At 35.5% G+C, this 25,150-nt stretch overlaps 1 protein-coding gene across 1 annotated transcript in view; it reads left to right on the forward strand.

Annotated features, from left to right (window-relative positions):
• The window catches only part of LOC129258010 (Fanconi anemia group D2 protein-like), a 69,259-nt gene extending 46,530 nt beyond the window's left edge, over positions 1-22,729 (forward strand). The window contains exons 16-34 of the mRNA XM_064097786.1: positions 2,378-2,554; positions 2,907-3,041; positions 3,592-3,723; positions 5,568-5,675; positions 6,723-6,832; positions 7,541-7,721; positions 8,287-8,363; positions 10,738-10,881; positions 13,311-13,527; positions 14,038-14,146; positions 14,318-14,444; positions 14,858-15,122; positions 15,467-15,580; positions 16,032-16,160; positions 17,099-17,217; positions 18,111-18,224; positions 19,724-19,851; positions 20,895-20,994; positions 21,441-22,729. Coding sequence (XP_063953856.1) covers positions 2,378-2,554; positions 2,907-3,041; positions 3,592-3,723; positions 5,568-5,675; positions 6,723-6,832; positions 7,541-7,721; positions 8,287-8,363; positions 10,738-10,881; positions 13,311-13,527; positions 14,038-14,146; positions 14,318-14,444; positions 14,858-15,122; positions 15,467-15,580; positions 16,032-16,160; positions 17,099-17,217; positions 18,111-18,224; positions 19,724-19,851; positions 20,895-20,994; positions 21,441-21,567 — 2,613 coding nt within the window. The 3' untranslated portion in view covers positions 21,568-22,729. The remainder of the gene's footprint in view (positions 1-2,377; positions 2,555-2,906; positions 3,042-3,591; positions 3,724-5,567; positions 5,676-6,722; positions 6,833-7,540; positions 7,722-8,286; positions 8,364-10,737; positions 10,882-13,310; positions 13,528-14,037; positions 14,147-14,317; positions 14,445-14,857; positions 15,123-15,466; positions 15,581-16,031; positions 16,161-17,098; positions 17,218-18,110; positions 18,225-19,723; positions 19,852-20,894; positions 20,995-21,440) is intronic.
• Positions 22,730-25,150: the final 2,421 nt, after the last annotated feature.

The following is a 25,150-nucleotide window of genomic DNA, read 5'->3' on the forward strand; positions in this document are numbered from 1 at the left end:
TACAGCGAGTGAGCAAAATTTTTGAACATGTTCAAAAATGTTGAAACTGCTCACGATTTTAAGGAGAGTTGTCCCGAGCTTGAACGAGCTCCGCCGAGCCATGCCGAGTTTTCGCGAGTTATTCCGAGTTTCATGGTGAGCTTTATGCGAGTTATCGCGAGTGCCTCATTTTGGCAACTCGCTATAACTCGCGATGTTAACTCGCCAAAGTGGAAACCGTGCTTTAGGGTTAAGGTTTTTGTCTCACCTGCATAGCAGAGTGAGACTATAGGCGCCGCTTTTCCGACGGCGGCGGTGGCGGCGGCGTCAACACCAAATCTTAACCTGAGGTTAAGTTTTTGAAATGACAGCATAACTTAGAAAGTATATGGACCTAGTTCATGAAACTTGGCTATAAGGTTATTCAAGTATTACTGAACATCCTCCCTGAGTTTCATGTCACATGACCAAGGTCAAAGGTCATTTAGGGTCAATGAACTTAGACCATGTTGGGGGAATCATCATCAAAATCTTAACCTAAGGTTAAGTTTTTGAAATGTCATCATAACTTAGAAAAAGAAAATATATGGACCTAGTTCATGAAACTCATACATAAGGTTAATCAAGTATCACTAAACATCCTGCATGAGTTTCATGTCACATGACCAAGGTCAAAGGTCATTTAGGGTCAATGAACTTTGGCCGAATTGGGGGTATCTGTTGAATTAACATCATAACTTTGAAAGTTTATGGATCTGATTCATGAAACTTGGACATGATAGTAATCAAGTATTACTGAACATCCTGTGCAAGTTTCAGGTCACATGATCAAGGTCAAAGGTCATTTAGGGTCAATGAACTTTGGCCAAAATGGGGGTATTTGTTGAATTACCATCATAACTTTGAAAGTGTGTTGGTCTAGTTCATAAAACTTGGACATAAGAGTAATCAAGTATCACTGAACATCCTGTGCGCATTTTAGGTCACATGACCAAGGTCAAAGGTCAACAAACTTTGGCCATAATGGGAGTATCTGTTGAATTACCATCATAGCTTTGAAAGTTTATGGATCTGACTCGTGAAACTTGGACATAAGAGTAATCAAGTATCACTTAACATCCTGTGCAAGTTTCAGGTCACATGATCAAGGTCAAAGGTCATGTAAGGTCAATGAACTTTGGCCACGTTGGGGGTATTTGTTGAATTACCATAATATCTCTGTAAGTGTATTGGTCTAGTTCATAAAACGTTTAAATAAGAGTAACCAAGTATCACTGAACATCTTGTGCGAGTTATAGTAGTTTTCAAAATCAGCACTGCTGCTATATTGAATCGCGTGATGCAGGTGAGACCGCCAGAGGCATTCCACTTGTTTCTTTATATACGTTACTATAAGAATAACGATGGCTCAACTTGCCCCATTTTGGCTGGCTCAACTTACCCCAGTTTGAACTTAAAGGTAAAGTCCACCCCAGCAAAATGTTGATTTAAATAAATAGAAAAAAAATAAACTAGCATAACACTGAAAATTTCATCAAAATCGGATGTAAAATAAGAAAGTTATGACATTTTAAAGTTTCTCTTATTTTTCACAAAACAGTGATATGCACAACTCAGTGACATGCATCAGTCGATGATGTCCATCACCCACTATTTCTTTTGTTTTTATAGTTTGAATTGTACAATATTTCAATTTTTACATATTTGACCATAGGGACCGACTTGACTGAACTACATGTATATCTAATTTCATATGTTCAGGGAGGAATTAATCACTTTTTCACTTGACAATGAGGAGAAAATTAGAATATTTCTTATTTCATATAATAAAATACAAATATAATAAAATACAAATATAATAAAATACAAAAGAAATACTGAGTGGATGACGTCATAGTCTCCTCATTTGCATACCAGCCAGGATGTGCATATAACTGTTTTGTGAAATTAAGCGAAACTTTGAAATGTCATAACTCTCTTATTTTACATCCGATTTTGATGAAATTTTCAGTGTTATGCTTGTTGGGTTTTTCTCTTTTTATTCAAATCAACTTTTTGTTGGGGTGGACTTTAATCAGAGACTTGAAAGTTTTATTTTAAGAAACTTGCAGAATAAAGTTTGAATTATTCAATGACTACTACAGGAATTATGGCTTACCAATGGGTGAGATGTACAGTATGTTGTGTTTGTTGAACTTTTCTCTTTTTATTCAAATCAACTTTCTTTTGGGGTGGATTTGTTCTTTAAGTGTAATGAAAAGGTTTAATTTGACAATGGTACTATCCAATGAGATTACTAAACCTGGCAATTGAAAGTAACATTTAAGTGTGTGTTTGTTTATCACCATAATAATGTTTGATAGAGATTTATAATCATTTGTATTCCATTCCTTCTTAGGCTATTGAGAATGTATCTGATGCAGTCGGTCACAAGGTTCTCGATATATTTGTACTTCTCATATCTCATGCTGTGGCCAATAGAAAGAAATCTGTTGAAGCTGTGTTCAGACATAAAGTACGCAAAGGACACTTCACAGAAGAACTGCTTCAAGCAACATTCACTTCACATGCCAAGGTACCAGTCCACATTCAGTGCTGTATTGTTGAATATTTGTGCATGGGTGATTTAGTAGAAGAATGAAAACTTAGCAATTGTGTTTATGCAGCCTGGTGAAAGTGTATTCAAGGACAAAAAAAGATTTTGGGGTGAGGAAAAATGTCTTGTCTCTGGCACTAGTAGCTTCTCATCTAAACATGTTTGGGATCTGCTCTGCAAAGAACATAATCACCAAAGCTTCAAGCTATTTATTTTAAAGGTTTGAATTCCAAGTCTTCTAACAGTTTTTATCAGTGATGTTCATCGTTTTATCACTTATATACTCATTGTAATTAATTGTTTTTATGATTACTTATGTTTGTATCACTAGGTGATAAGAGATTATTTAGGATCACTGCTGTGTATTGCAGAGAAACTATTGAGATCGCCTGAGCCTCAAGTCAGTCAGTTTGGATCTAAGGTCTACCAAACGGCATTCAATGCATTTGATGTTTATAGTAAACAGGTAAGATAAACAAGGTGAAGTTACTTTTATATCCATTCTGCTTTAATACTCAAGAGTAATAGTTAAGTTTCTGTTACATTGCAGAGATGATCACTATTATCATTCAATATTAAATGTTATGTGAGTGCCCTTTTAAACAGATATATTGTGGAGGATATGAAATGTAAATCTGTTTTATAGGATGAATTTTCTGATTTTACATGAAAATTTATTTGATTGGGTGCCCAATCGAACATAAAATATCTTTGTGAAACTATTTCCACATTATGGAATAGTCTTAAATTTGTGGGATGCAATCTTTCCCTGTAAGGACTGATATTCAATCACTTAATTTGTAAGAAACGTGATCAAATGGCAATCTTTAAAGAGTGTTTTTACCACTTCCTTCAGAGGCAGATCTTTGATAGAGACAAATGTGCCTGGAATGCAAAGTTTTGTGAACAATGTCATTTGCCTTAATTTGTATGATCATTGATCCATCACCTGAAATGGACTCAGCACTGAACAGTCTTGTGACTTGTCTGTTTATCTTTTGTACATGTATCTTTAGGAGATTGTAGGAGCATTGGTAACACACATTGGCAGTGGTTTATCAGATGAGATGGACTCTGCGCTTGACATTCTCTCGTATCTTGCAGCATCCCATACCAAGGATCTTGCACCTTTTGCTGTTTTCATCAAAGTAAGTCTTTCATCCATCCAAGGAGTCCAACCAACCTGGTTTTATCTTACAATTAGTGTATTAAGATAGATATCAACTATGGAAAGCCAGTGACACCAACACCTGTAATGTACATGTTAGCTCAAATTGTTTTCAAATTACGATGTATAGATTCATCATTGTCTTATAAATCTGTGTGCTCCGACTTGTTTTAAAATGGATGTTGTGTCCTCTAAGATGAATTATGACATGTAGGGATTTGATCCAATCTGATCAGTTGCAAATCTTTTATAAGACAGGGCCAAGATAAATGTATGTTGGAGAGTCATGCAGGATACATACGTACTACTGAACTGAAAGCATTTCCTTTATTATTGAAATTTTGAGTATTATATGTATATATAATGAGGTGTACTGTATGCTTTGTGAAGTTCCCAACATTGACTTAAAACTTTTTTTGATAATGACAGTAAAAGCCTGAGAGGTGTGAAAGGACAGTCCATATTTTATTGTTCTGAAAGAATCTGAGAAAGATTTTTGTCTCACCTGCATAGCAGAGTGAGACTATAGGCGCCGCTTTTTCCGACGGCGGCGGCGTCAACACCAAATCTTAACCTGAGGTTAAGTTTTTGAAATGACAGCATAACTTAGAAAGTATATGGACCTAGTTCATGAAACTTGGCTATAAGATTATTCAAGTATTACTGAACATCCTGCCTGAGTTTCATGTCACATGACTAAGGTCAAAGGTCATTTAGGGTCAATGAACTTAGACCATGTTGGGGGAATCAACATCAAAATCTTAACCTAAGGTTAAGTTTTTGAAATGTCATCATAACTTTGAAAATATATGGACCTAGTTCATGAAACTTATACATAAGCTTAATCAAGTATCACTGAACATCCTGCATGAGTTTCACGTCACATGACCAAGGTCAAAGGTCATTTAGGGTCAATGAACTTTGGCCGAATTGGGGGTATCTGTTGAATTACCATAACTTTGAAAGTTTATGGATCTGATTCATGAAACTTGGACATAATAGTAATCAAGTATTACTAAACATCCTGTGCAAGTTTCAGGTCACATGATCAAGGTCAAAGGTCATTTAGGGTCAATGAACTTTGGCCAAATTGGGGTATTTGTTGAATTACAGCCATAAATTTGAAAGTGTGTTGGTCTAGTTCATAAAACTTGGACATAAAGTATCACTGAACATCCTGTGCACATTTTAGGTCACATGACCAAGGTCAAAGGTCAATGAACTTTGGCCATAATGGGGGTATCTGTTGAATTACCATCATAACTTTGAAAGTTGATGGATCTGACTCTTGAAACTTGGACATAAGAGTAATCAAGTATCACTGGACATCCTGTGCGAGTTTCAGGTCACATGATCAAGGTCAAAGGTCATGTAAGGTCAAAGAACTTTGGCCACGTTGGGGGTATTTGTTGAATTGCCATCATATCTCTATAAGTGTATTTGTCTAGTTCATAAAACGTGGAAATAAGAGTAACCGAGTATCACTGAACATCTTGTGCGAGTTATAGTAGTTTTCAAAATCAGCACTGCTGCTATATTGAATCGCGTGATGCAGGTGAGACGGCCAGAGGCATTCCACTTGTTAAGAAATTTAAATACAAAATCATACTGGTGATCTTTACTTTCAGACAAGATTCATCACCCTACTTTATAAACTTTCTCAATTTCATTTATTCAACTTTTTTTTAAATTGAAAATAAGAAAGACAAATCAGTGCTATTATTCAATGTCTGTTTAAAAACTGAAGACCCGATTAATATTATTTATGTAAATCTAAGTACTCTTATCTCATTTTGAACTATTTCTCTCTAATTACCTTCACAGGGTGTTCTTGACTACCTAGATAACTTATCAATGACCCAGGTCAAAAAACTCTTCTCAGTTCTAGCTATCTTAGCATACAGAGGTGGTAGCTCTGGATCTACACTCCAAGTAAGTAGTGTTCTTAACCAATGATCAAGATCATAGTGACTGTTGCATTGCTCCTTGATAAAATGTGTTGTTAATACATATTATGAAGAAAAAAGAAAAACTAAAAAATAACGTTTATACGTATATTTCTTTTATTTTATAATCTAAAATTTAGAATCAGTTCATGTTTTACTTGAAAATATAAAGCCCCTGAAATTAGAAAAGTATCTTTGATAATTTATTTAAGCAAAATTGAAAATGACCACTATCATGCTACACAAATTATATAAGATGATGATGATGCACAGCATTTGTATAGCTCCATATATCTGTCAAAGACATTCAAAGGCGCATTGGAGGAGCCAGCCGATCTGTGTCGCCTACAAGGGCGCGCACACAGAACTGTGACCCGCAGGTCTCTCCTCCCGATAACTGGTTGGGGGAATGCAGGTGGACCACTACACCGGGGTTTCCCCCTACTCTTATTCGAATGGTGCAGTGGGTTCTTAACATGCAAAAGTGGTGATTCTCCTCTACACGGGGCCTCTATTTAATGTCCTATCCGAGGGACGGAGTGTTTTCCACTGTATCATAGCCTGCATCTATGAAACAGGGGAGAGACGTTTACACACAACGCACTGGCTTCAGTCATCTGCCCGGGGTGGACTCGAACCCACGATCTTTGGTTCGACTTTTGTCTCGCCTGCATAGCAGAGCGAGACTATAGGCGCCACTTTTCTGACAATGTCGGCGGCATCAACATCGAAATCTTAACGTCAGGTTAAGTTTTTGAAATGTCATCATAACTTAAAAAGTATATTGACCTAGCTAATGAAACTTGGACATAAGGGTAATGAAGTATTACTAAATACCCTGCCTGAGTTTTCAGGTCATTTAGGGTCAATGAACTTTGGCCATGTAAGCGGTATTTGTTTAAAATAATTTTTTATAGTCGTTTTCAAAGTGCTGCTATATTGAATTGCATAATGCAGGCGAGACTGCCAGAGGCGCTCCACTTGTTAAAATGTCAGCCTGAATTCTTTTTGCTGTTTCTTCTTTTCTCTTTAGGATGAGTTGCAGATTGTTGTTCGTAAGAATCTAACAAGCAATAGTCCCAAGTACAAGCGCATGGGAGTGGTAGCTGCCCTAATGGTTATACAGAACATGGCTAGGAAAGGGTATAGTTAAATTCTTTTTCTATTTCATACCCTTTCTCTCATGCAAAAGCATTTTCAGAGGATAATAATGCATCATCTTTGTAACTCTGTTGCCTGCTTTAACTCGTTTGGTAGTATTCTGGTTTAGTGTATACATTTCACATGGAAAATGTGGGTACATGACCTTTGGATGACTTCTATAACTTGACCAGTTTAACTCAAGTGTGATGATTCCTAAATGTATAGAGGAAGTGATTGAATCACCTCTCATTTTTATTCAATGTGAAACCCTTTACAAAGTACCCTATCAAGTATTGACAAAATAGAATAAAAATGCATGAAATAAATGTATACATTAAAATATAATTAACTTTTAAGATAAACTTTAGTTCTGGTTTTTAATTCAAATAATAAATTTTATAATAAAAATGATTGTCATATTTATGATGTACCTAGGAACTGTTGATTGCTGTAAAGCCAAAAGAAACACATCGACTCAAATCTTTCCGATTCACATTCACTTCACACAGATAAGCATGTATGGAACTGAAATCACATTGACATCCTAACAGTTTCTGTTGTTATTTGTCATAGTTAAAATGTGAGTAAACCAGAAGAGCGAACCTCTGCTGTGGACCATATTTTCATGATATTCTATGAAAAGAATTTGATAACTCATACTTATTTCATTCTTAACTGTCACTTTCATTTATCTCTAACTATTTGAAGGATTGATTCTGGGAGTGGTAAGCAAGCTCTAGCATCATTACCTCAGGATATCTTCAAGCAAGTGATAGGTCTTCTTGATCTGGTCAAATCAAGCTGTGGTCAAGCACCTGAGGCTGCTGCTCTATTCTTTGATGAATTAGCAAACATTGTTCAGAAGGGTGACTTACATCCTAAGATACTGGTGAGACAAATTATCCTCAAATTGGCAACAATTATTTATTTTCTGTTCTGTTTTTAACTTTAGACACTTCAATATTGATTTAACATAAGTCAAAATCAATGATGAAAGAGGAATATATTCAACAAAAAAATAACAAAAAAAGATTGCCATTTTGCATGTTTAAGTAATTTTTTTTTTCATCACTGCCAAATTAGAGTGTGTAATTATCTGTTTACTTTTCGGTTTCAGCTTTATTTGTGATCATATGTTTTTTTGTTTTTTTTAATTCTTTTAAATGTTTACAGAGACCAAAAAAAATTATCTTGTATCTTGGCTTTTATTGAGGAATGATGCCAAATAGTACACTAGGAATGTATATGAATAGTATATTCTGCTTTTTCTAATATTCCATGTGATTTTTAGCAATCTGGAAGAAAAGACTGTATTCCTCTATGGGTTTTAATTCATGAATATTCTAGAAAGAGATCAATTATATTTCAATGGATCATCAAATTTTAGTGTAATCAAAGGATATTTCTAATTCTGAGTGACAAGTAAAATGTCTTGTCATCTTCTGTTTTGATAGGAAACTGTCGGTGAGAACATCCTTGATGATTTTCAAACAGACTTTGTGGTTGATATTGAAGCTGATGCCGCCACTGTGTAAGTCAGATATTAGATTAAGATGGGAGAGAAGTATAATATGAGTAGCATTTAAAATCTATTTTAAGTTTTAGTAAATTCCCTGAAAGTGTATGTTACCATTCCAATTCATTACTGGATGATATGGATGTGTATTGTTATGACATGGAGGATAATGTGTCTTACTGGATAAATCTTGTGATTTCATATGAAAATTTATTCGGATTTAGAGCCCATTCAAAACAACTTCTGAAGCAAGGAATGGGCTGCAAATTTCAGGATATTTTGTCTGATATACAATTACTAAAATTCTTAGATATGTACTCAGAAGACCCTTTTTAAAGAAATTTTTTTTTTATATTACAGAGAGAGGGTGATGGCAATTAAATTATAAAAGAAAATCACAAAGAGTAAATGGCTTAAATATGCAATGTGAAAAGGATAATTCTTACAGGTCAAGTCCACCCCAGGAAAATGCTGACTTGAATAAATGGAGAAAAATCAAACTAGCATAGTGCTGAAAATTTCATCAAATTGGGATGTAAAATAAGAAAGTTATGAAATTTTAAAGTTTTGCTTATTTTTCACAACAGTGATATGCACAACTAGGTGAGTCAGTCGATGATGTCCATCACTCACTATTTCTTTTGTTTTTTATTGTTTGAATTATACAATATTTCATTTTTTATAGATTTGACAATAAGGACCAACTTGCATGAACCATATAGTATTAAACAGTGCTAATTCCACATGTTCAGGAAGGAATTAATCGTTGTATCACTTGACAATGAGGAGAAAACTAGAATATTTCATATAATAAAATACAAAAGAAATAGTGAGTGGATGACATCATAGTCTCCTCATTTGCATACCAGCCAGGATGTGCATATAACTGTTTTTGTCTCGCCCACCGGAGGTGAAGGCGAGACTTAGGGATCCAAATGTCGTCCGTCCGTCACAAACTTAATGACACATAACTCCACAACCGTAAGTCGATTTTCGACCAAACTTGGATGGTAGATGGACTTGGGGGACTTGCATGTTATGCTGCAGTCGGAGGTCACATGGTAAGGTCAAAGGTCATTTTCAGGTCAACGTTAAAGTTTACATGCAAGACTCTCTTATGACACCTAACTCCGCAACCGTAAGTCGCTTTTCAACCAAACTTGGATGGTAGATGGACTTGGGGGACCTGCATGTTATGCTGCAGTCATAGGTCACATGGTAAGGTCAAAGGTCATTTTCAGGTCTACGTTAAAGTTTACATGCAAGACTCTCTTATGATACCTAACTCCGCAACCGTAAGTCGCATTTTAACCAAACTTGGATGGTAGATGGACTTGGGGGACCCGCATGTTATGCTGCAGTCAGAGGTCACATATTAAGGTCAAAGGTCATTTTCAGGTCAACGTTAAAGTTTACATGCAAGACTCTCTTATGACACCTAACTCCGCAACCGAAAGTCACTTTTCAACCAAACTTGGATGGTAGATGGACTTGGGGGACCTGCATGTTATGCTGCAGTCGGAGGTCACATGGTAAGGTCAAAGGTCATTTTCAGGTCAACGTTAAAGTTTACATGCAAGACTCTCTTATGATACCTAACTCCGCAACCGTAAGTCGCATTTTAACCAAACTTGGATGGTAGATGGACTTGGGGGACCTGCATGTTATGCTGCAGTCAGAGGTCACATGGTAAGGTCAAAGGTCATTTTCAGGTCAACGTTATAGTTTACATGCAAGACTCTCTTATGACACCTAACTCCGCATCCGTAAGTCGCTTTTCAACCAAACTTGGATGGTAGATGGACTTGGGGGACCTGCATGTTATGCTGCAGTCGGAGGTCACATGGTAAGGTCATTTTCAGGTCAACATTAAAGTTTACGTGTAAGGCTCTTATGACAAGTGTTATTCCATCCCAGTCATTTCACAATGCAGTTTCGAGACACAAAATTGCGCTTATGAATCTTATTTTGGGCCATCCAAACAAGCCTGATGAGCTTTAATTTGGTCCACCACTATTTCAAAATGTATTTTTATATTGCTTTGTATATATTTTAATTTTGTGGAAATAAATGAAATGAAAATGAAATGAAAAAATGAGATATAATTCTCTTGCGTGCCCTCGCAAATCACGATATTTCTGGTCATTTTCATAAGTGGGCGAGACACAAAATTGCTTTTGCCTTGTGTGAAATTAAGCGAAACTTTGAAATGTCATAACTCTCTTATTTTACATCCGATTTTGAGGAAATTTTCAGTGTTATGCTTGTTGGGTTTTTCTCTTTTTATTCAAATCAACTTTTTGTTGGGGTGGACTTTAATCAGAGACTTGAAAGTTTTATTTTAAGAAACTTGCAGAATAAAGTTTGAATTATTCAATGACTACTACAGGAATTATGGCTTACCAATGGGTGAGATGTACAGTATGGAGGGGGAGGAGTCACAAGGGGGTGTAGCCATCAATCTCCTCCCACTTATTTACAAGGCAGAGAAAGACAAACAGAAGACTGTTGCTCCAAACAAGAAGGCACAAAGGTTAGTCATTGACTTTAATTATTCTTTTCATTTTTATCTTTAATATTGACAAAGGATTATAGAGAGTTTACATTATCTTGACCCTAAGCAAAGAAAAACTACATGATGTTATATCAACACTCCCTAAAATTGGAGGGTTTGATATACCTCGAGCCACAGATAGTACGTTGGATACACTCCCCTACTTGTTTCGATGAGATGAGGTCCATCATAATGAGCTCATCTTCTAAATCTAGTGATCTTGATCCTATACCAACAACACTTCTTAAAAAATGTCTCCCCACTATCGTACCATCCATTGTGAACATAATAAACACAAGTCTTGTTTCTGGAATAGTGCCATTCTCTATGAAGATTGCTTCAGTTCGTCCCACTTTGAAGAAATCTAACCTTAACAGTGACATTTTACAGAACTATAGACCCATCTCAAATTTGTTATATTTGTCTAAATTGGCAGAATGAGTAGCTTTTTCACGTCTTCGTACTTATCTCATTGAAAACGATCTGATCGATAATCTTCAGTCTGCATACCGTCCATATAACAGTGTTGAAACTCTCTTAACCAACCTCGTAGATAATGTCTTTTGTGAAATGGACAAAGGTAACATAACACTCCTGGTGTTACTTTACATGTCCAGTGCTTTTGACACTATTGATCACTCGATACTTGTGAAAAGACTTTACTCTCTCGGGGTTTCAGGCACTGCGTTACAGTGGTTTACGTTGTACATAGAAAATAGAACCCTGTATGTCTTTGTAAATAACTCTAAATCTGACAAGTGTCGCCTCTCTTACGGTGTACCACAAGGCTCTGTTGGTGATCCACTATTGTTTTCCATTTATTTACAACCAATAAGTATGGTAATTAAGAAGTATAATATTAACTACCATTGCTACGCTGATGACATTCAGCTTTTTGTTTCTGTTCCTCCTAAATTAGAAGTGATAGTCTAAGCACTGAAAAATATTTAAGAATGTATTCAAGATATGAAGCAATGGATGAATTCAAACAGTCTGAAGATCAATGAAAATAAAACTGAATTCATGATTTTGGGCTCCAAGAACTCCTAAATGAAAGCAAATCACAATCAGCTGGTTCTGCATGTAGGTGATAAGGTCATTCTCTCTGTCTCAAATGTACGTAACCTTGGTGTTATTTTTGACAGCAACATGACCTTTCATCAGCAGGTATCTAGTATTTCCAAGTCAGTGAGATATCAATTGCGTAACCTGGGATTTATACGTAGGTTCTTGACTGACAAAGCATGTGAACAATTACTGCATGCATTAATTTCATCACGTTTAGATTTTTGTAATTCTGTTCTCTTCGGACTGACCAAACACCAGCTAAAGAGATTACAGTCTCTTCAAAATTCCAGTGCGAGACTTCTTACCTACACACCCAGAATGTCTTCAATCACACCAATTTTACGTTCTCTTCACTGGTTGCCAGTTAATAAAAGAGTTCATTTTAAGCTCATGTTACTTGTCCATCGAGCCATTCATGGGATGTCGCCACAATATATTAAAGATACGCTACATCCCTACAATCCAACTCGTACTTTAAGATCTGGAGGTGACAATTTGCTTATGAGTCCTCGTACCCGACATTCTTGGGGGGATATGTCCTTCTCACATGCTGCGGCCAAGTTGTGGAATCAATTTCCTCAGTCACTTCGCTCCATTAAAGTGCATGACACATTTAAACTACACCTTAAGACCTATTTGTTCATTCTTTAATACCTTCACAACTAAATCTATATACACTGTATAATTATGTACATTTATTTTTTAAAGAAATAATTTTGTTTTGTATGCATTTAAAGTACACTCTCTGACATCACATGCTGGTTTGACTGGCTTCCTATGGGGGCTGGTGCCCTTATTTGCTAGAGCTCCTGTGAGTACTGAGCTGACCGGGCTTGCCCCTTAAATTGTCGGTGAACGGTGCAGCAAACACAATGGCACCAGACCCCACCAGGATGTAGCTGGGACTTCAGTGATGGTGATGGAGGATGGTACTTAGTAGTGATTTAAGATTTCTATTTATATCTAAGTAGCTGTTTTTAATGTACGTGTATAAAATATTGTGTCCAAAGGAACTGTTGCTGCGCTAGCGCCATAAGCGTCTCTGGACGGTGTGTGCGCTCAATAAGATATCATGTTATGTATTTCATCATTTTTTTTTTTAGCAAAGTGTTTATCCTCATAAATGCGTTTGTATTTGGTGTAATAAAAGATGTGTGTATTGTACATGTTAGTTGTTACATTTAGTATCCTTAGTATTAACATAAAAAACTGAAAAAAAATCATGAATAGGCTTTTAAAGTACTTCCTGTTTTTTTTTGTTTTTTTATAAGAAAGAAGGGAATATATTTTTCAATATAAAAATGATACCTTCTTGTTCTCCCTTGTCATTGGCTTATTAGATGTGTATCCCCAGCCTGTCTGGCCCCACATTTCCGTTTACTTCGTTTCTGCGAGCAAGCTCAACATGATGGTAGCTTAGAAGGGATTGATGCTCTCCTTGGTTGTCCTCTATACTCATCTAAAGATGACCTGGTTGCTAAGATACAATCACTATCCAAACAAGAGAAAGAACTCATGTCTACCAATCTCTTCCTCTGCATCAACTGGTTTCGTGAAGTATGTGACTCTATCTATATTGTTTATTGATAGGATGCTGTGTATATAATGTAGGGTAATATGTAATATATGATAAGCAAAAACGGGTTATATTTTGGTGACAAATTTTACAGTAATTAAATACTCGAAAAATTTGATGTACATGTAGCATAGTAAGACACTGATCTTGTGACTGAACTATATATTTGGAGAGAAGAGATATGTTCTTTTATTAAGAAGTGCATCAAGTAGTTTGTTGCTTATATCTTAACTAGTTTGGAATGTTACTACAGAAAGAAGTTTTAATTGCTCTCAATCATTAACTGCACAAATCTTAAGTGTTTATCATTTTTTATAATAAGCAAATATAGTTGATCATGAGACTTTTTTAAAGAATTGAATGCAACTCATATTAATTGCAATGGGGCTATAACTAGAGTTGCCTCTTTACTCTAGGATATGGATATTTTCTCTAGAGAGGGGAAGATAAATTTTTGGACCCATTTTGGGTAATTTGGTCATTTTTTTCAGGCAATCAATGGTTTTGCAACCCTTCAAGACCCAGAGATGAGAGGCAAGGTGTTGGGAAGACTACAAAACATCACCAGACTACAAGAACTCCTAGAAACATGTCTTGAAGGTTAGAAAGATGGTTCACAGGATTTTATACTGATGGTGGTAGTGATTGCAATAGTTGGATGCTTGTTTGATGGTAATGATGATGATGATGATGATGTTGATGGTGCTGATATTGATACAATATTGGTTGCAATGAATAAGTTTCTCTGATATTATTTGCTTTAATCTACAGCTACTCCATGTTTCATTCCTCCCATTGCTCATTTTGATTGTGAGCAGCCTCAGACGAGTCCATTAATGACAGCACAGAATTCATCATCATCAAGTAAAGGTGGCAAGAAAGGAAGGAAACCTAAAGAGTAAGAACAATTCTCTTGTGATTATCACCAAATTGGAAAGGTCAAATGTCAAAATCTTATTTTCACCTGCAGACTGCAACCATGAGCTAAAGAGGTATTTAATGCATGGGCTAGTTGATCTGTGACCTTGCTAGAGTATGATTGTTATGTTATTGTCTTTTGTTTTAGCCTTTAATCTATCACTATTACCAAAAGGATCAGTGGTGTTTATCTATTGATAAGTTATTGCAAATATTCTCATTTACTTAGAGTGTAATGAGCTGTGCAAAGCTAAAAATGCAGTCGATTCCTAAACAGAAAAGGGCTCCCCCCAAATAATATGCTAGTGCATGCTGGGTAATCTAAGCTGTTATACATCAGTTTGTGTCTAAGGTAAAGATTATTAATATTATTTTGATGTTTCATTCTTTCAGTGATAAAAAGAAAGGAGATGAAGATACAAGTGAAAGCACAGTCCTGACAGAATACAACTATGTCTCACAGGAGAATAACAAACCAAATGATACCACAATGGCTGATCCTATGAAGGAAGGATCTAAGAAGAGTAACAAGGATGCACCTATCATTGACTGGTCTAGGTCTAGAGCATTCTTTCGAGAGCTGGATTTAGATGTTTTCTCTGTTCTTGGTTGTGGGCTTGTATCAAGGACTATACTAGACACAGAGATGAATACAAAGGTATAATATACCACAAAAATTAATGTATCTACATATTCTTTTGATAATTTATTTCATGAATCGGCCTCTATCAATAATTTGTAAGTTGTAACACACTACTCAAATTATACTTTAATATTTTATAGTAATAAATGACCATTTCCATGTATTCACTTTAAAAACAATTTTCATAGTTGTGAGTCATAAGAAATCTTTTTGATGAAGTATAAAGCAAGTAGGCACTGTAAAAATCTTAAATGTTGCATAAACTGGTCTGTTTTCAAATAATCAATTTACCTTCTTGTAAATGAATATACACAAAGCAAAATCTGTTGAAGCCAACACCTGCTTCATATCTACCACAGGAGGTACATGTCTTGCAGCTTCAACCTCGTGAGTTAGAGTTTCTCCTTCAAGATCTCAATAGTAAACTAGATCACGCCCTTCCTGCCTCACTTGGAAGGAGAACATTTCTAAAGGTGAGTTGGGCATTTTCACGGTAACTGACGTTACACGGCATGATGGGAGTTTGCTTAAAAGCAAACTCCCATCATTTGTTGTTTTAGAGATAATCATACACACAATGAAAAGTGTGTAAAATTGTGCTGTGTAACGTCAGTTACTGTGAAAATGCCCAGTTACATATGACAAGTCTTCAAATATTTAAAAATTATGATATAAAGTAAAAAAAAAAATAATAATGGTAGAGGGTCTCAAAACTAATCCTTACCATAGCTACTTTGGCTAGAATTTCATTTGTAGAAGACATATGAAGAATGAAGAGTATTTTGGCATTGCTATGGATTTTGCAGTCTATCAAACCTTAGTTTGTTCCTTGATATATATGTAGTTCCATGAACAGAGACAAAGAAAATGCCACTCATGAGTTTTACAATGCTCATATTAAATTCTTGATTTTACTTTTTCTAGTCTAAATGGGACAAGACGATTGGGTTCTCACACTTGGACCAGCTCAGCCCGAAACAAGTGGCCAAGAAAGCTGTCAAAATGTTACCCTTGCTCTGCCAGCATCTGGAGGCAACCAGTGGATTCTTTCAGGTCAGTATTCAAACATTTGTGTCTCGAATGCAAACTAATGAGTTAAAATATTAAACAAAGTAAAACTCTAAATAAGTTTTAAAAACTTCGGAAGTTCATTTTTTCTCCCAGTATGAAAACTCCTGCCAATAGCACACTGTGGGTCACTATGATTTATAATTATTACTTCTAGTTTGTTTGTTTGTTTATTTCCCCTATATTAGCCAATTGTTTCTTTTTTCTCCCTTTTTTAAAATTGTATTTCAATGTTATTTGTTGTTCACTCTTTATGTATGTCTTATATTTATTTGTATTTAATTGTATCATGGTGGTGCCCCACCCGCAAGTTAAAAAAAAAAACTTCCAGGGGCTCCCAATCCCATGTTTTATCTAATTTGTATATACCTGTATTTTTATGATTGATTGAAATAAATTTTAAATTGAATTGAATTTTGAATTGAATTGAATTGACTATATCTACTAATATTATATTATGTGTTGTGGTTATGATTTACAAATTGAGTTACTATTGTCTTCTGAGTTCAAATCTGTTGAATTATCTTTCTACAAAGTAAACTTCACAATGTAACATAATAATGATAATAATAATAATAATTGACTTTTATATGACGCTTTATCAATCTACGAATGCTCAAAGCGCTTCACAATTATTACCCGGTCACTGGATTCATAACATTTCAAGCAGCCTGTAAGGCGCACACTTGCTAAACCAACCACAATGACTGTTGTTTCCTACCGGTACCCAATTGGCACCTGGGTGAGAATGGCAATGTGTGGATTGACGCCTTGTCAAAGGACGCTAGGCCAGTTATTTCAAATTAATTATTAATGCAATTGTATTCTATCGTTAATCTTTACCAGGTTTAGATGGTATGGTAGATGATCTAGACTGTCAGTGATGTAATATGTAATTGTATTCTGTTGTTAATCTTTACCAGACTTTGATGGCTCAGAATGATGGTATGATAGACGGTCCAGGATGGAATACAGAAGAAGCTCATCAGATGGGACGATGTCTTCATCTCTTACTCCAAGCCCTTCTTGCTCTCTTCTCATGGTAATGGAAGTGACATACTTCATTTGAACTTTATGTTTATAGTTGAATCAATAAATAAAATGAATGAATGAGACAAAATGAAATGAAAACAATCATGATGATGAAGTAAGCAGTATCGGTACTTTTTGTCACATGTTTAGATGTGTATGTTTGGATTGATGATAATTTGAAGATTTTGAAATATCAGATTTATATGCCAATTTGGAAAGAGATCATGTTTGAATTGTGTAATTATAAAGGTAACAAATGAAGGTAAACTAAATAGCTCATACAATCTCTCAAAAACCTTGAATCATTAGGCTTGAATCAATATGTATATGTTATAGAGAATGGGTCACACATTGTGATGATTGCTTTGTTTCCTATTCAAACTGGAAATCTGGAGGTGTTTGACTCAAGGTCATGATTAAGTGTCATGATTAATGTGTTGTGAACTGTTCGGAAGGGGTTACGACGGGCTGCTAATCATTATTTTCTTGAGTCTTTCTCTAGCCTTGTCATCAAAACAGACATCAAATATCATGTTATCTATAGATATAAAATAACCAAAACCTCCTTCAGGGGGAAATGGACTTGGGTTTTTTTTTCAGTCCAAGTCTGGCTCAGGCCTATCACTGTGGATAAACCGCACCCCCAACTTTTGCTTCTATCCCGCCGAGAAAAAAGTGTGGTTGATAGACCGTTACTTACGGTATGCAATCTCATTAATAATACACGGTCGCACCCATCCCATCTAATCAATGCGGTAATATTATTTACCACATACAACTGAAAATTTAAGTACCGGTATGAATTTTAGTCAGATTTAAATCTTTGTGAAGCATCTGCACATCTTGTCTGTAATGAGAGGTATGTAAAATCCTATGACATGAATGTATCTGTTTTTCAATCAGGAGTGGCTTTGTATCATCAGTAAATCAATCTATCTTTGAGGAAGCAATGGCTACTCTCAGCTCTCGTATTACTGATGCTGGCAAGACTTCCTTTACCTTCACTCAATCTCTTAAGTAAGTATTTACTTGGTTTAATTAGAGAATGGTTAATGTGAGAATGTTACGTTGCTTAGACGGGAGCCTAGAACGCTTGGTTTGTAGAGCACTGGTCATGCAATATAGGTTCTCTTGTTCCTATCCCATTTGGGCAGTGTGATTTTATAACATTCTGTTCCTATGATTAGTGGAAGTTGGATAATATTTCAAAATACATGAATGTTGTGTGAAGTAGTTATTTAAAAAACAAATGTCATATGGCAAAGCATATCCATACAAGATGATATTAATATCTGTGTCATGTGAAAGTGTAGATTATTATACTAATGACTTAAATATTATGATTCAGAGTGCATTTTTGTCTTGCCTGCATAGGCGCCGCTTTTCCGATGGTGGCGACGGCGGCGTCGCCAACATTGAAATCTTAACCAAGGTTAAGTTTTTGAAATGTCATCATAACTTAGAAAGTATGTGGACCTAGTTCATATAACTTGGACATAAGGGGAATAAAGTATTACTAAACATCCTGCCTTAGTTTCAGGTCACAAAGGTCATTCAGGGTCAACAAACTTTGGCCATGTTGGGGTTATTTGAGGGATTGTCATCATAACTTTAAAAGTTTATTATAATAATAATAATAATATATGTGATTTGTAATGCGCTAAATCCACTCGGCAGAGTGCCCAAGGCGCAGAAGTATGGATCTATTTCATGAAACTTAGACATAAGAGCAACCATGTACCCCTAAATATCATGCACAACTTTCAGGTCACATGACCAAGGTCAAAGTTCACTTGGGGTCAACAAACTTTGGCCATATGGGGGTATTTGAGGGATTGTCATCATAACTTTGGAAATTTATGGATCTAGTTCATGAAACTTGGATATATAAAGAGTAATCAAGTATCCTTGAACATTCTGTGCTAGTTTCAGGTCACGTGACCAAGTCAAAGGTCATTTAGGGTCAACAAACTTTGGTAATGTTGAGGGTATTTGTGGAATTATCATCATAACTTTAAAAGTCTATGGATTTAGTTCTTGAAACTTGGGCCTAAGAGCGCAATGTATCCCTGAATACCTTGTGTGTGTGTTTCAGGATTATGGCCAAGAAGATCAAAGGTCATTTAAAGGTCAATGAACTCTGGCCTTGTTGGGAGTATGTGTTGAATTGGCATCATAACTTTAATAGGAGTTTATGGTACTTGCTCATGAAACATCAACATAAGGGTAATCAAATATGAATGATTGTTTTGTACATGTCTTAGGTCACATGATCAGGGTCAAATGTCATTTTGTGTCAATGGACATAATATTTTATCATATTAGTGTTTTCTTCTGTGAATAATTATTCATTAGCTGTTTTTCAAAGGAAGCACTGCTGCTGTATCGAATTGCGTAATGCAGGCGAGACTGCCAGAGGCGTTCCACTTGTTTATGTAATTGATTGTGATGATGTATTTTACATGAAGTTCATAATGAGACCCTTTGTATTGATTATTTTATTTTCTGATTGGTAGACATGCTGCTCATTACATAGAGAATTTCTCTGGTACTGTACCCAATCTTGCCATCGGTGTAACTATCCTTAAAGTCATGGTTAGCATCAACAACAAAGGACCTACACCTGCTGCTAACAAGAAAATAGGTATTATACATGAATAGTAAATTTCTGTAAAGTAGATATGGACTGGATCTTTGTCAATTGTGATGCATGGTGTTTTGGTTGGTAGAGGTATGTTTAGAGATGGGTGGTTTAGGGGCAGCCAAGAAAGGCATAGGAAAAGCAAGTGGAGGAGGATATTAAGAGGGTTGGGTTGAGGGTGCACTAAATCATACAAGTGGTGGGATGTAGTAAGGGTGAGTGCTGAGAGGTGATAACGGGCTCTCATGCTCAATGGGAAGGAAACCAGATTTCTAACTTGGAACTACAGAATGATTTCTTTTCATCATTGAGGGATCAGTAAAGAATTAGTTTATGGATTAATTAAGTTTCAAAATTAAAAATTAAAGATTGTGGAAGGTTAAAACCATTGGCCTCTAATATAGACGTTTACTCTGAACACTGGTTTAATTCAAACTGGTCTATTGTGGTCAAACTATGGTTAGCCGATTGTAACACAAATAGTGAACAATACAGGTTCTACTTATCACTTACTTTTATGATTAAATCATTCATAACTGTGAGCAATAATCAAAATAGTTTTCTTCACCATTAAAGCATGATGAAGGAGCACAGAAAACATTCAGTGTAAATTCATGTTTGACATTTTTGGCTCAAAGTAACCTTATCACAGAGTTGAACCACTGCCAAAGTTTTTAAGGACTTCACAATACAGGCCATAGATATTCATTAGGTGGTAATCTTAATTCAAGTTGTATATTTTCACATGATTCATCTATCAGACCTATTAACCATCTATTCTTCATTTGTAGGAAAGAATATGAATATTTGACCATTCTGAGCTCTTGCTTCAATATGATTTTCCTTTCTCTTGTTAAATTTATTTCACAATCCTATGAGAAGTACTATGTCTTCTTATTTTGAAGCAAATTAAAGCCTATTCAGAGGTTAGTAAGTCTGATTGAATTTTGCAATGGGTGTATAAGGCACACTCTTCAAGTAGCCATTTACAATAGACAGTATACCTTTTTTTCTCATTTGATTTCCTCCTCCTATTGTTGCCATAGCAACCCTTGCTGAATCTATGTTAAAGAGAGATTGGTTAGATGAAGATGGTGTTAGAGAGAAAGGAGCCAAATACAATGAGCTTCTTCAGACAGTCATTGAGTAAGTAAACATCACATTCTTTCAGTGAAGCGAGATCATACAGGGGGGGGGGGGGGTTAATTTCATTCAGTGGAATATGATTTATGAATCTGCTTGTAATATTTCCAAGAACTTGAAAGTTTATCTTCCAATGGTGCAGTAGTCTGGATTATTTTTCACCATGCCAAATAGAGCAATTTTTTTTCTTTTAAAGAAGAATTGGTCAGTTTGGGGTAATTGTTCATTTGATATAATAAATAATCCTTCCATTCATGTATTTTATGCCCTTTTTTCCACTTTATTTTAGTTTCTCAGTAATTTGTAAAGTAATCACTTAATTTTTTATTATTTAAATGCCTTTTATGAAAATGATTAAATTCTGTCACTTATTCACAATGATCTGTCATCTATGATATTTGTATAGATGTTATGTTTTCTTAATAAATGATTATTTGTTTTGGTTTTAGGATCTACTTGCATCATAGTGAAGATTCTTTATCATCTGTTGAGATGCTATGTACAGAAGCCTTACCTGAACTTGATCCATCAGATAAGAATGTAGCATCAGCTCTCTTCCCAACCCTCAATAGGTAAGGATATACATTTAATACTTCTAACATTTCCTAATACTTTTCCCTATGATTTTTTTTTTACGTTTCAAGTTCAGTTTAAAGTTTCGAACCAAGTCTTATACTTGCATCATTGTTCAATGCTCCATTCAGCTTTGCAAAGCACCTTTTGTATCTCAATACTGTTTTTTTTTTTACCCCATTCAATTCAATTACCAACAATCCCACTCAACTGTGCCCGTGGATACGCTTTTGTTCTTCTTTGTCTCTCTTTCTGTCAGTTTAATATGGTTTTTCAAACTGCTGAATCAACTTCATACCATCCCCCAATCAAATGTTTCCTTTTTTCTAGTTATCTTTGCATGGTTGGGTGGAGTAGGGTTGCAAAATTCCCAGGAATTTTCGTGGTGGAAACTTTTCATGGGAATAAATGGGAATTTGGGGAATTTTCAGGAATTTTCAAGAAATTTTTGGAATTTTCAAGAAATGGTGGACATTTTCAAAAAGTATATATACAGGAATTAAAAGGATTACCCTGGCAGATGATGCTTGATTGTGCTTTGTCAGCAAGTTTCAAGCCAAATATTATTCTAAGATGGTCAGACAAGGCAGAATTTCAATGAATTTCATGTAAAAGTTGATTTACTGTATTAGTGGCTGAATGGTACATGCGATGACAATACATGTACACTGCAAATGCTTTACACAAGAGATATACATTGTTCATTGAATGATGCCTATTGGATTTTCTGATCTTTTTGCAGATTATGAGAATCATTAATGATTATAACATTATTGTTGTTATTAGCATTATTATTTTATTATCATAACTTTATTTCTCATTTATTTCTGCATAGCAGAAGTAAGAACTTGGTGCTGTTTGCGTTGTTAATTGATGATTACATGTATAAATACAGATTGCTGGTTCAAGCTTAAAGTTCAATTAAGCCTCTCAGACAGAAAGATTTTGTTCATTATTTTCAAAATACTAGATCAAATTAAATGAAACTGATATGACTTTGTCATTTAATATTACAAAAGATATGAAATTAATAGAAGTTTCTCAATCTCAATCAGGGTCAAAGGTCAACAAACTTAGTGCATGTTTTTTTTTCCCTTTGTGAAAAATTGTTCATCTTGATTGTTTTCAAAGTCAGCCATTATATTGTTATTTTCCTCCCCCCCCCAAAAAAAAAAAAAAAAAAAAAAAAATCGGAGGTGGAGGGAGGCATCTCAAAATAAATTAGTAATTGGAACATTTTGTGTCCTGGGCCTGATTTTTCCCATTTAAAGACTCAAGCCAGTACTATAGCTGCTGGTGGGATTAGTCTGCTGTGCAAACCTAGTCTGCATTCACAGACCCTGATTGAAACTTTATCAACAAGTGGGTCTCCATGCAAAGACTAGCACATAAAATCTTGCTATTTCCTGAGCAAGGGGGCCTTCAGTACACAAGGCATGATTAGGCTGCACATTCAGACCCTTAACTCAAGTGAAGGCTTTGCACAGCAGACTAGTGCAATTTTGTGAAATCTGGTCACCCTGGCAAACCCTGCACTCAAGGAAAGTAGTCTGCAGCCTAAGTGTGTACAGAAGGTCCTTTTATTCAACAGAAAGTTGTATTTGTGCTAGTCTTGTGTGAAGACCCACTTGTGGATCAAAATTTCAATAAGGGTCTGTGCATGCAGACTACATGTATGGGGCAATGTTATTATATAATGGCAGGTTCTCGCAAAAAAGCCTTGACATTTAAAGAAAAATAGTGTCATACAAAGTTTTTTTGTTTTTCATAATGAATTGATAAGCTTAATTTTGTACATTATAATGCTCCATCATGTTACATGTACTTGATGCATATACTATAATGTATTGTCCGTACAGTTTGATGAATACATACCCTGGACAAATTAAAGAATGAAGAATAAATTAAATACAAAAGGAAAGTATAATATTTGAGGATATCAATTTTTTTTTTTTATTTAAAAGCAGAATTTATCACTTTTTGTGAAAAAAATGAAAATTCCAGAAAATTCCCAAAATTCCCAGCAGCTGAAAATTCCTGAAACTTTCCATGGAAATTTTCCAAAATTTCCGGAAAGTTTCCAGCCCTTTGCAACCCTAGGGTGGAGTCAGCCCTTTCTTGTGTATATTGATTAATTATATTTCATATATACACAACAAAAAAAGTAAGTCCCCCCTAAATCAAATTGCTGTAACTTTTGAACGGAATTGCTTTGAGATATGATATTTCGTAGGTCGTATTCTACACTCATTAAGCAACTCCTGGTGAAAAATGAGATTGATCGGTTGAGTCATGCATGAGTAATTAAAGATTGAATTAAAAATGACCATTTTTGAAAGTCACAAGAGTCGTTTTCCAGATTGTGCAAATACAAAGTTGGGCAAAAGTTGTTTTTGTTTTTAGGTGAATTTTATGGTGTTATGCTGTTTTACTATCCATCATTTAGCCACTCCACACACAATTTTGATATCGTATGTTCATGGTTGAGTGAGCACAATGTATTGCAGGGGCCGCGGAAGCGTGGGGGGGGGGGCTTCAGCCCCCCTTTTTCCAAAAGCATGTACAAAAATGTAAAAATGACCGTACGATTGTGATTTTTTGCATGGTCAGCCCCCTCCCCCACTTTGAAAACCGTTCCGCGGCCCCTGTATTGTGACGTATCATCATAGGGGTTTATGGTAGTATCCTCTACAACTTGTTAGATCATGTTAAAATTTGAAAATGTTGGTGTCTCCCCCGATTATAGGCCCCTCCCCCATTTTTAAATTCTGGATCCACCACTGATTTGTCCATACATTAAGCTGATCATGAGAAATTGTTAGGAAAAGAATACATTGATGCAGTATAAAGAGCATTCATTCCTAAGTTTTCGAATGTGCTCGCTCAACCATGAAAATGTTTAAAGTTCGGAAAGTGTGTGGTGATAGAAATGATGGATGATAAAAACAACAGCAATTAAAGTCACGTTTGAAACCGAATTTGCCCCCAATATTCACTTTATTACCCTTTAAAATGAGTCTGTGACATTGAAAATAAAAATTTTCCCACTTTGATGCGTGCTCACTCATCCATGAATAAACAAATCGATTTCATTTTTGCACAGAATTCTGCCCATAGATTGATAAACATTACTGCCAAATGACATTGCTAAAGACAGCCTTGAAAAAAAGTTCCACCATATTGAATAAGGGGTTACTTATTCTTAAACATATGCACACATAATGTACACAAGTCTATGAGAGAGGAAGTCAAAATTTTAACAAATATGAAATGAGGGTTTGTTTCATGGACGGTTTTTGTTACTTCTGCCAACAGTTATTTCATGAAACTTCTCACATGGCTTCAGAGTAACACTATCCAAAAGGTGCGCACACCAAAATAACCATTCGATACGGCACAGAGTGGGGCCAAGGCATTGAACTTTCTTCTCATTTGCATAATTTTCGAATATTGTGTGCTCACTGATGCATTAAACATCAGGGTTTTCATAAAAATCAAATCAAATGAACTATGCAAGGAGGTTTGTGACAGATATCCATAGTTACAAATTGCATTTTTTCAATAACGTAAAAAAGAGCTAATCACA

The sequence above is a fragment of the Lytechinus pictus genome, chromosome 3, assembly GCF_037042905.1.
Source record: "Lytechinus pictus isolate F3 Inbred chromosome 3, Lp3.0, whole genome shotgun sequence".
In the NCBI taxonomy this organism is placed as follows: domain Eukaryota; kingdom Metazoa; phylum Echinodermata; class Echinoidea; order Temnopleuroida; family Toxopneustidae; genus Lytechinus; species Lytechinus pictus.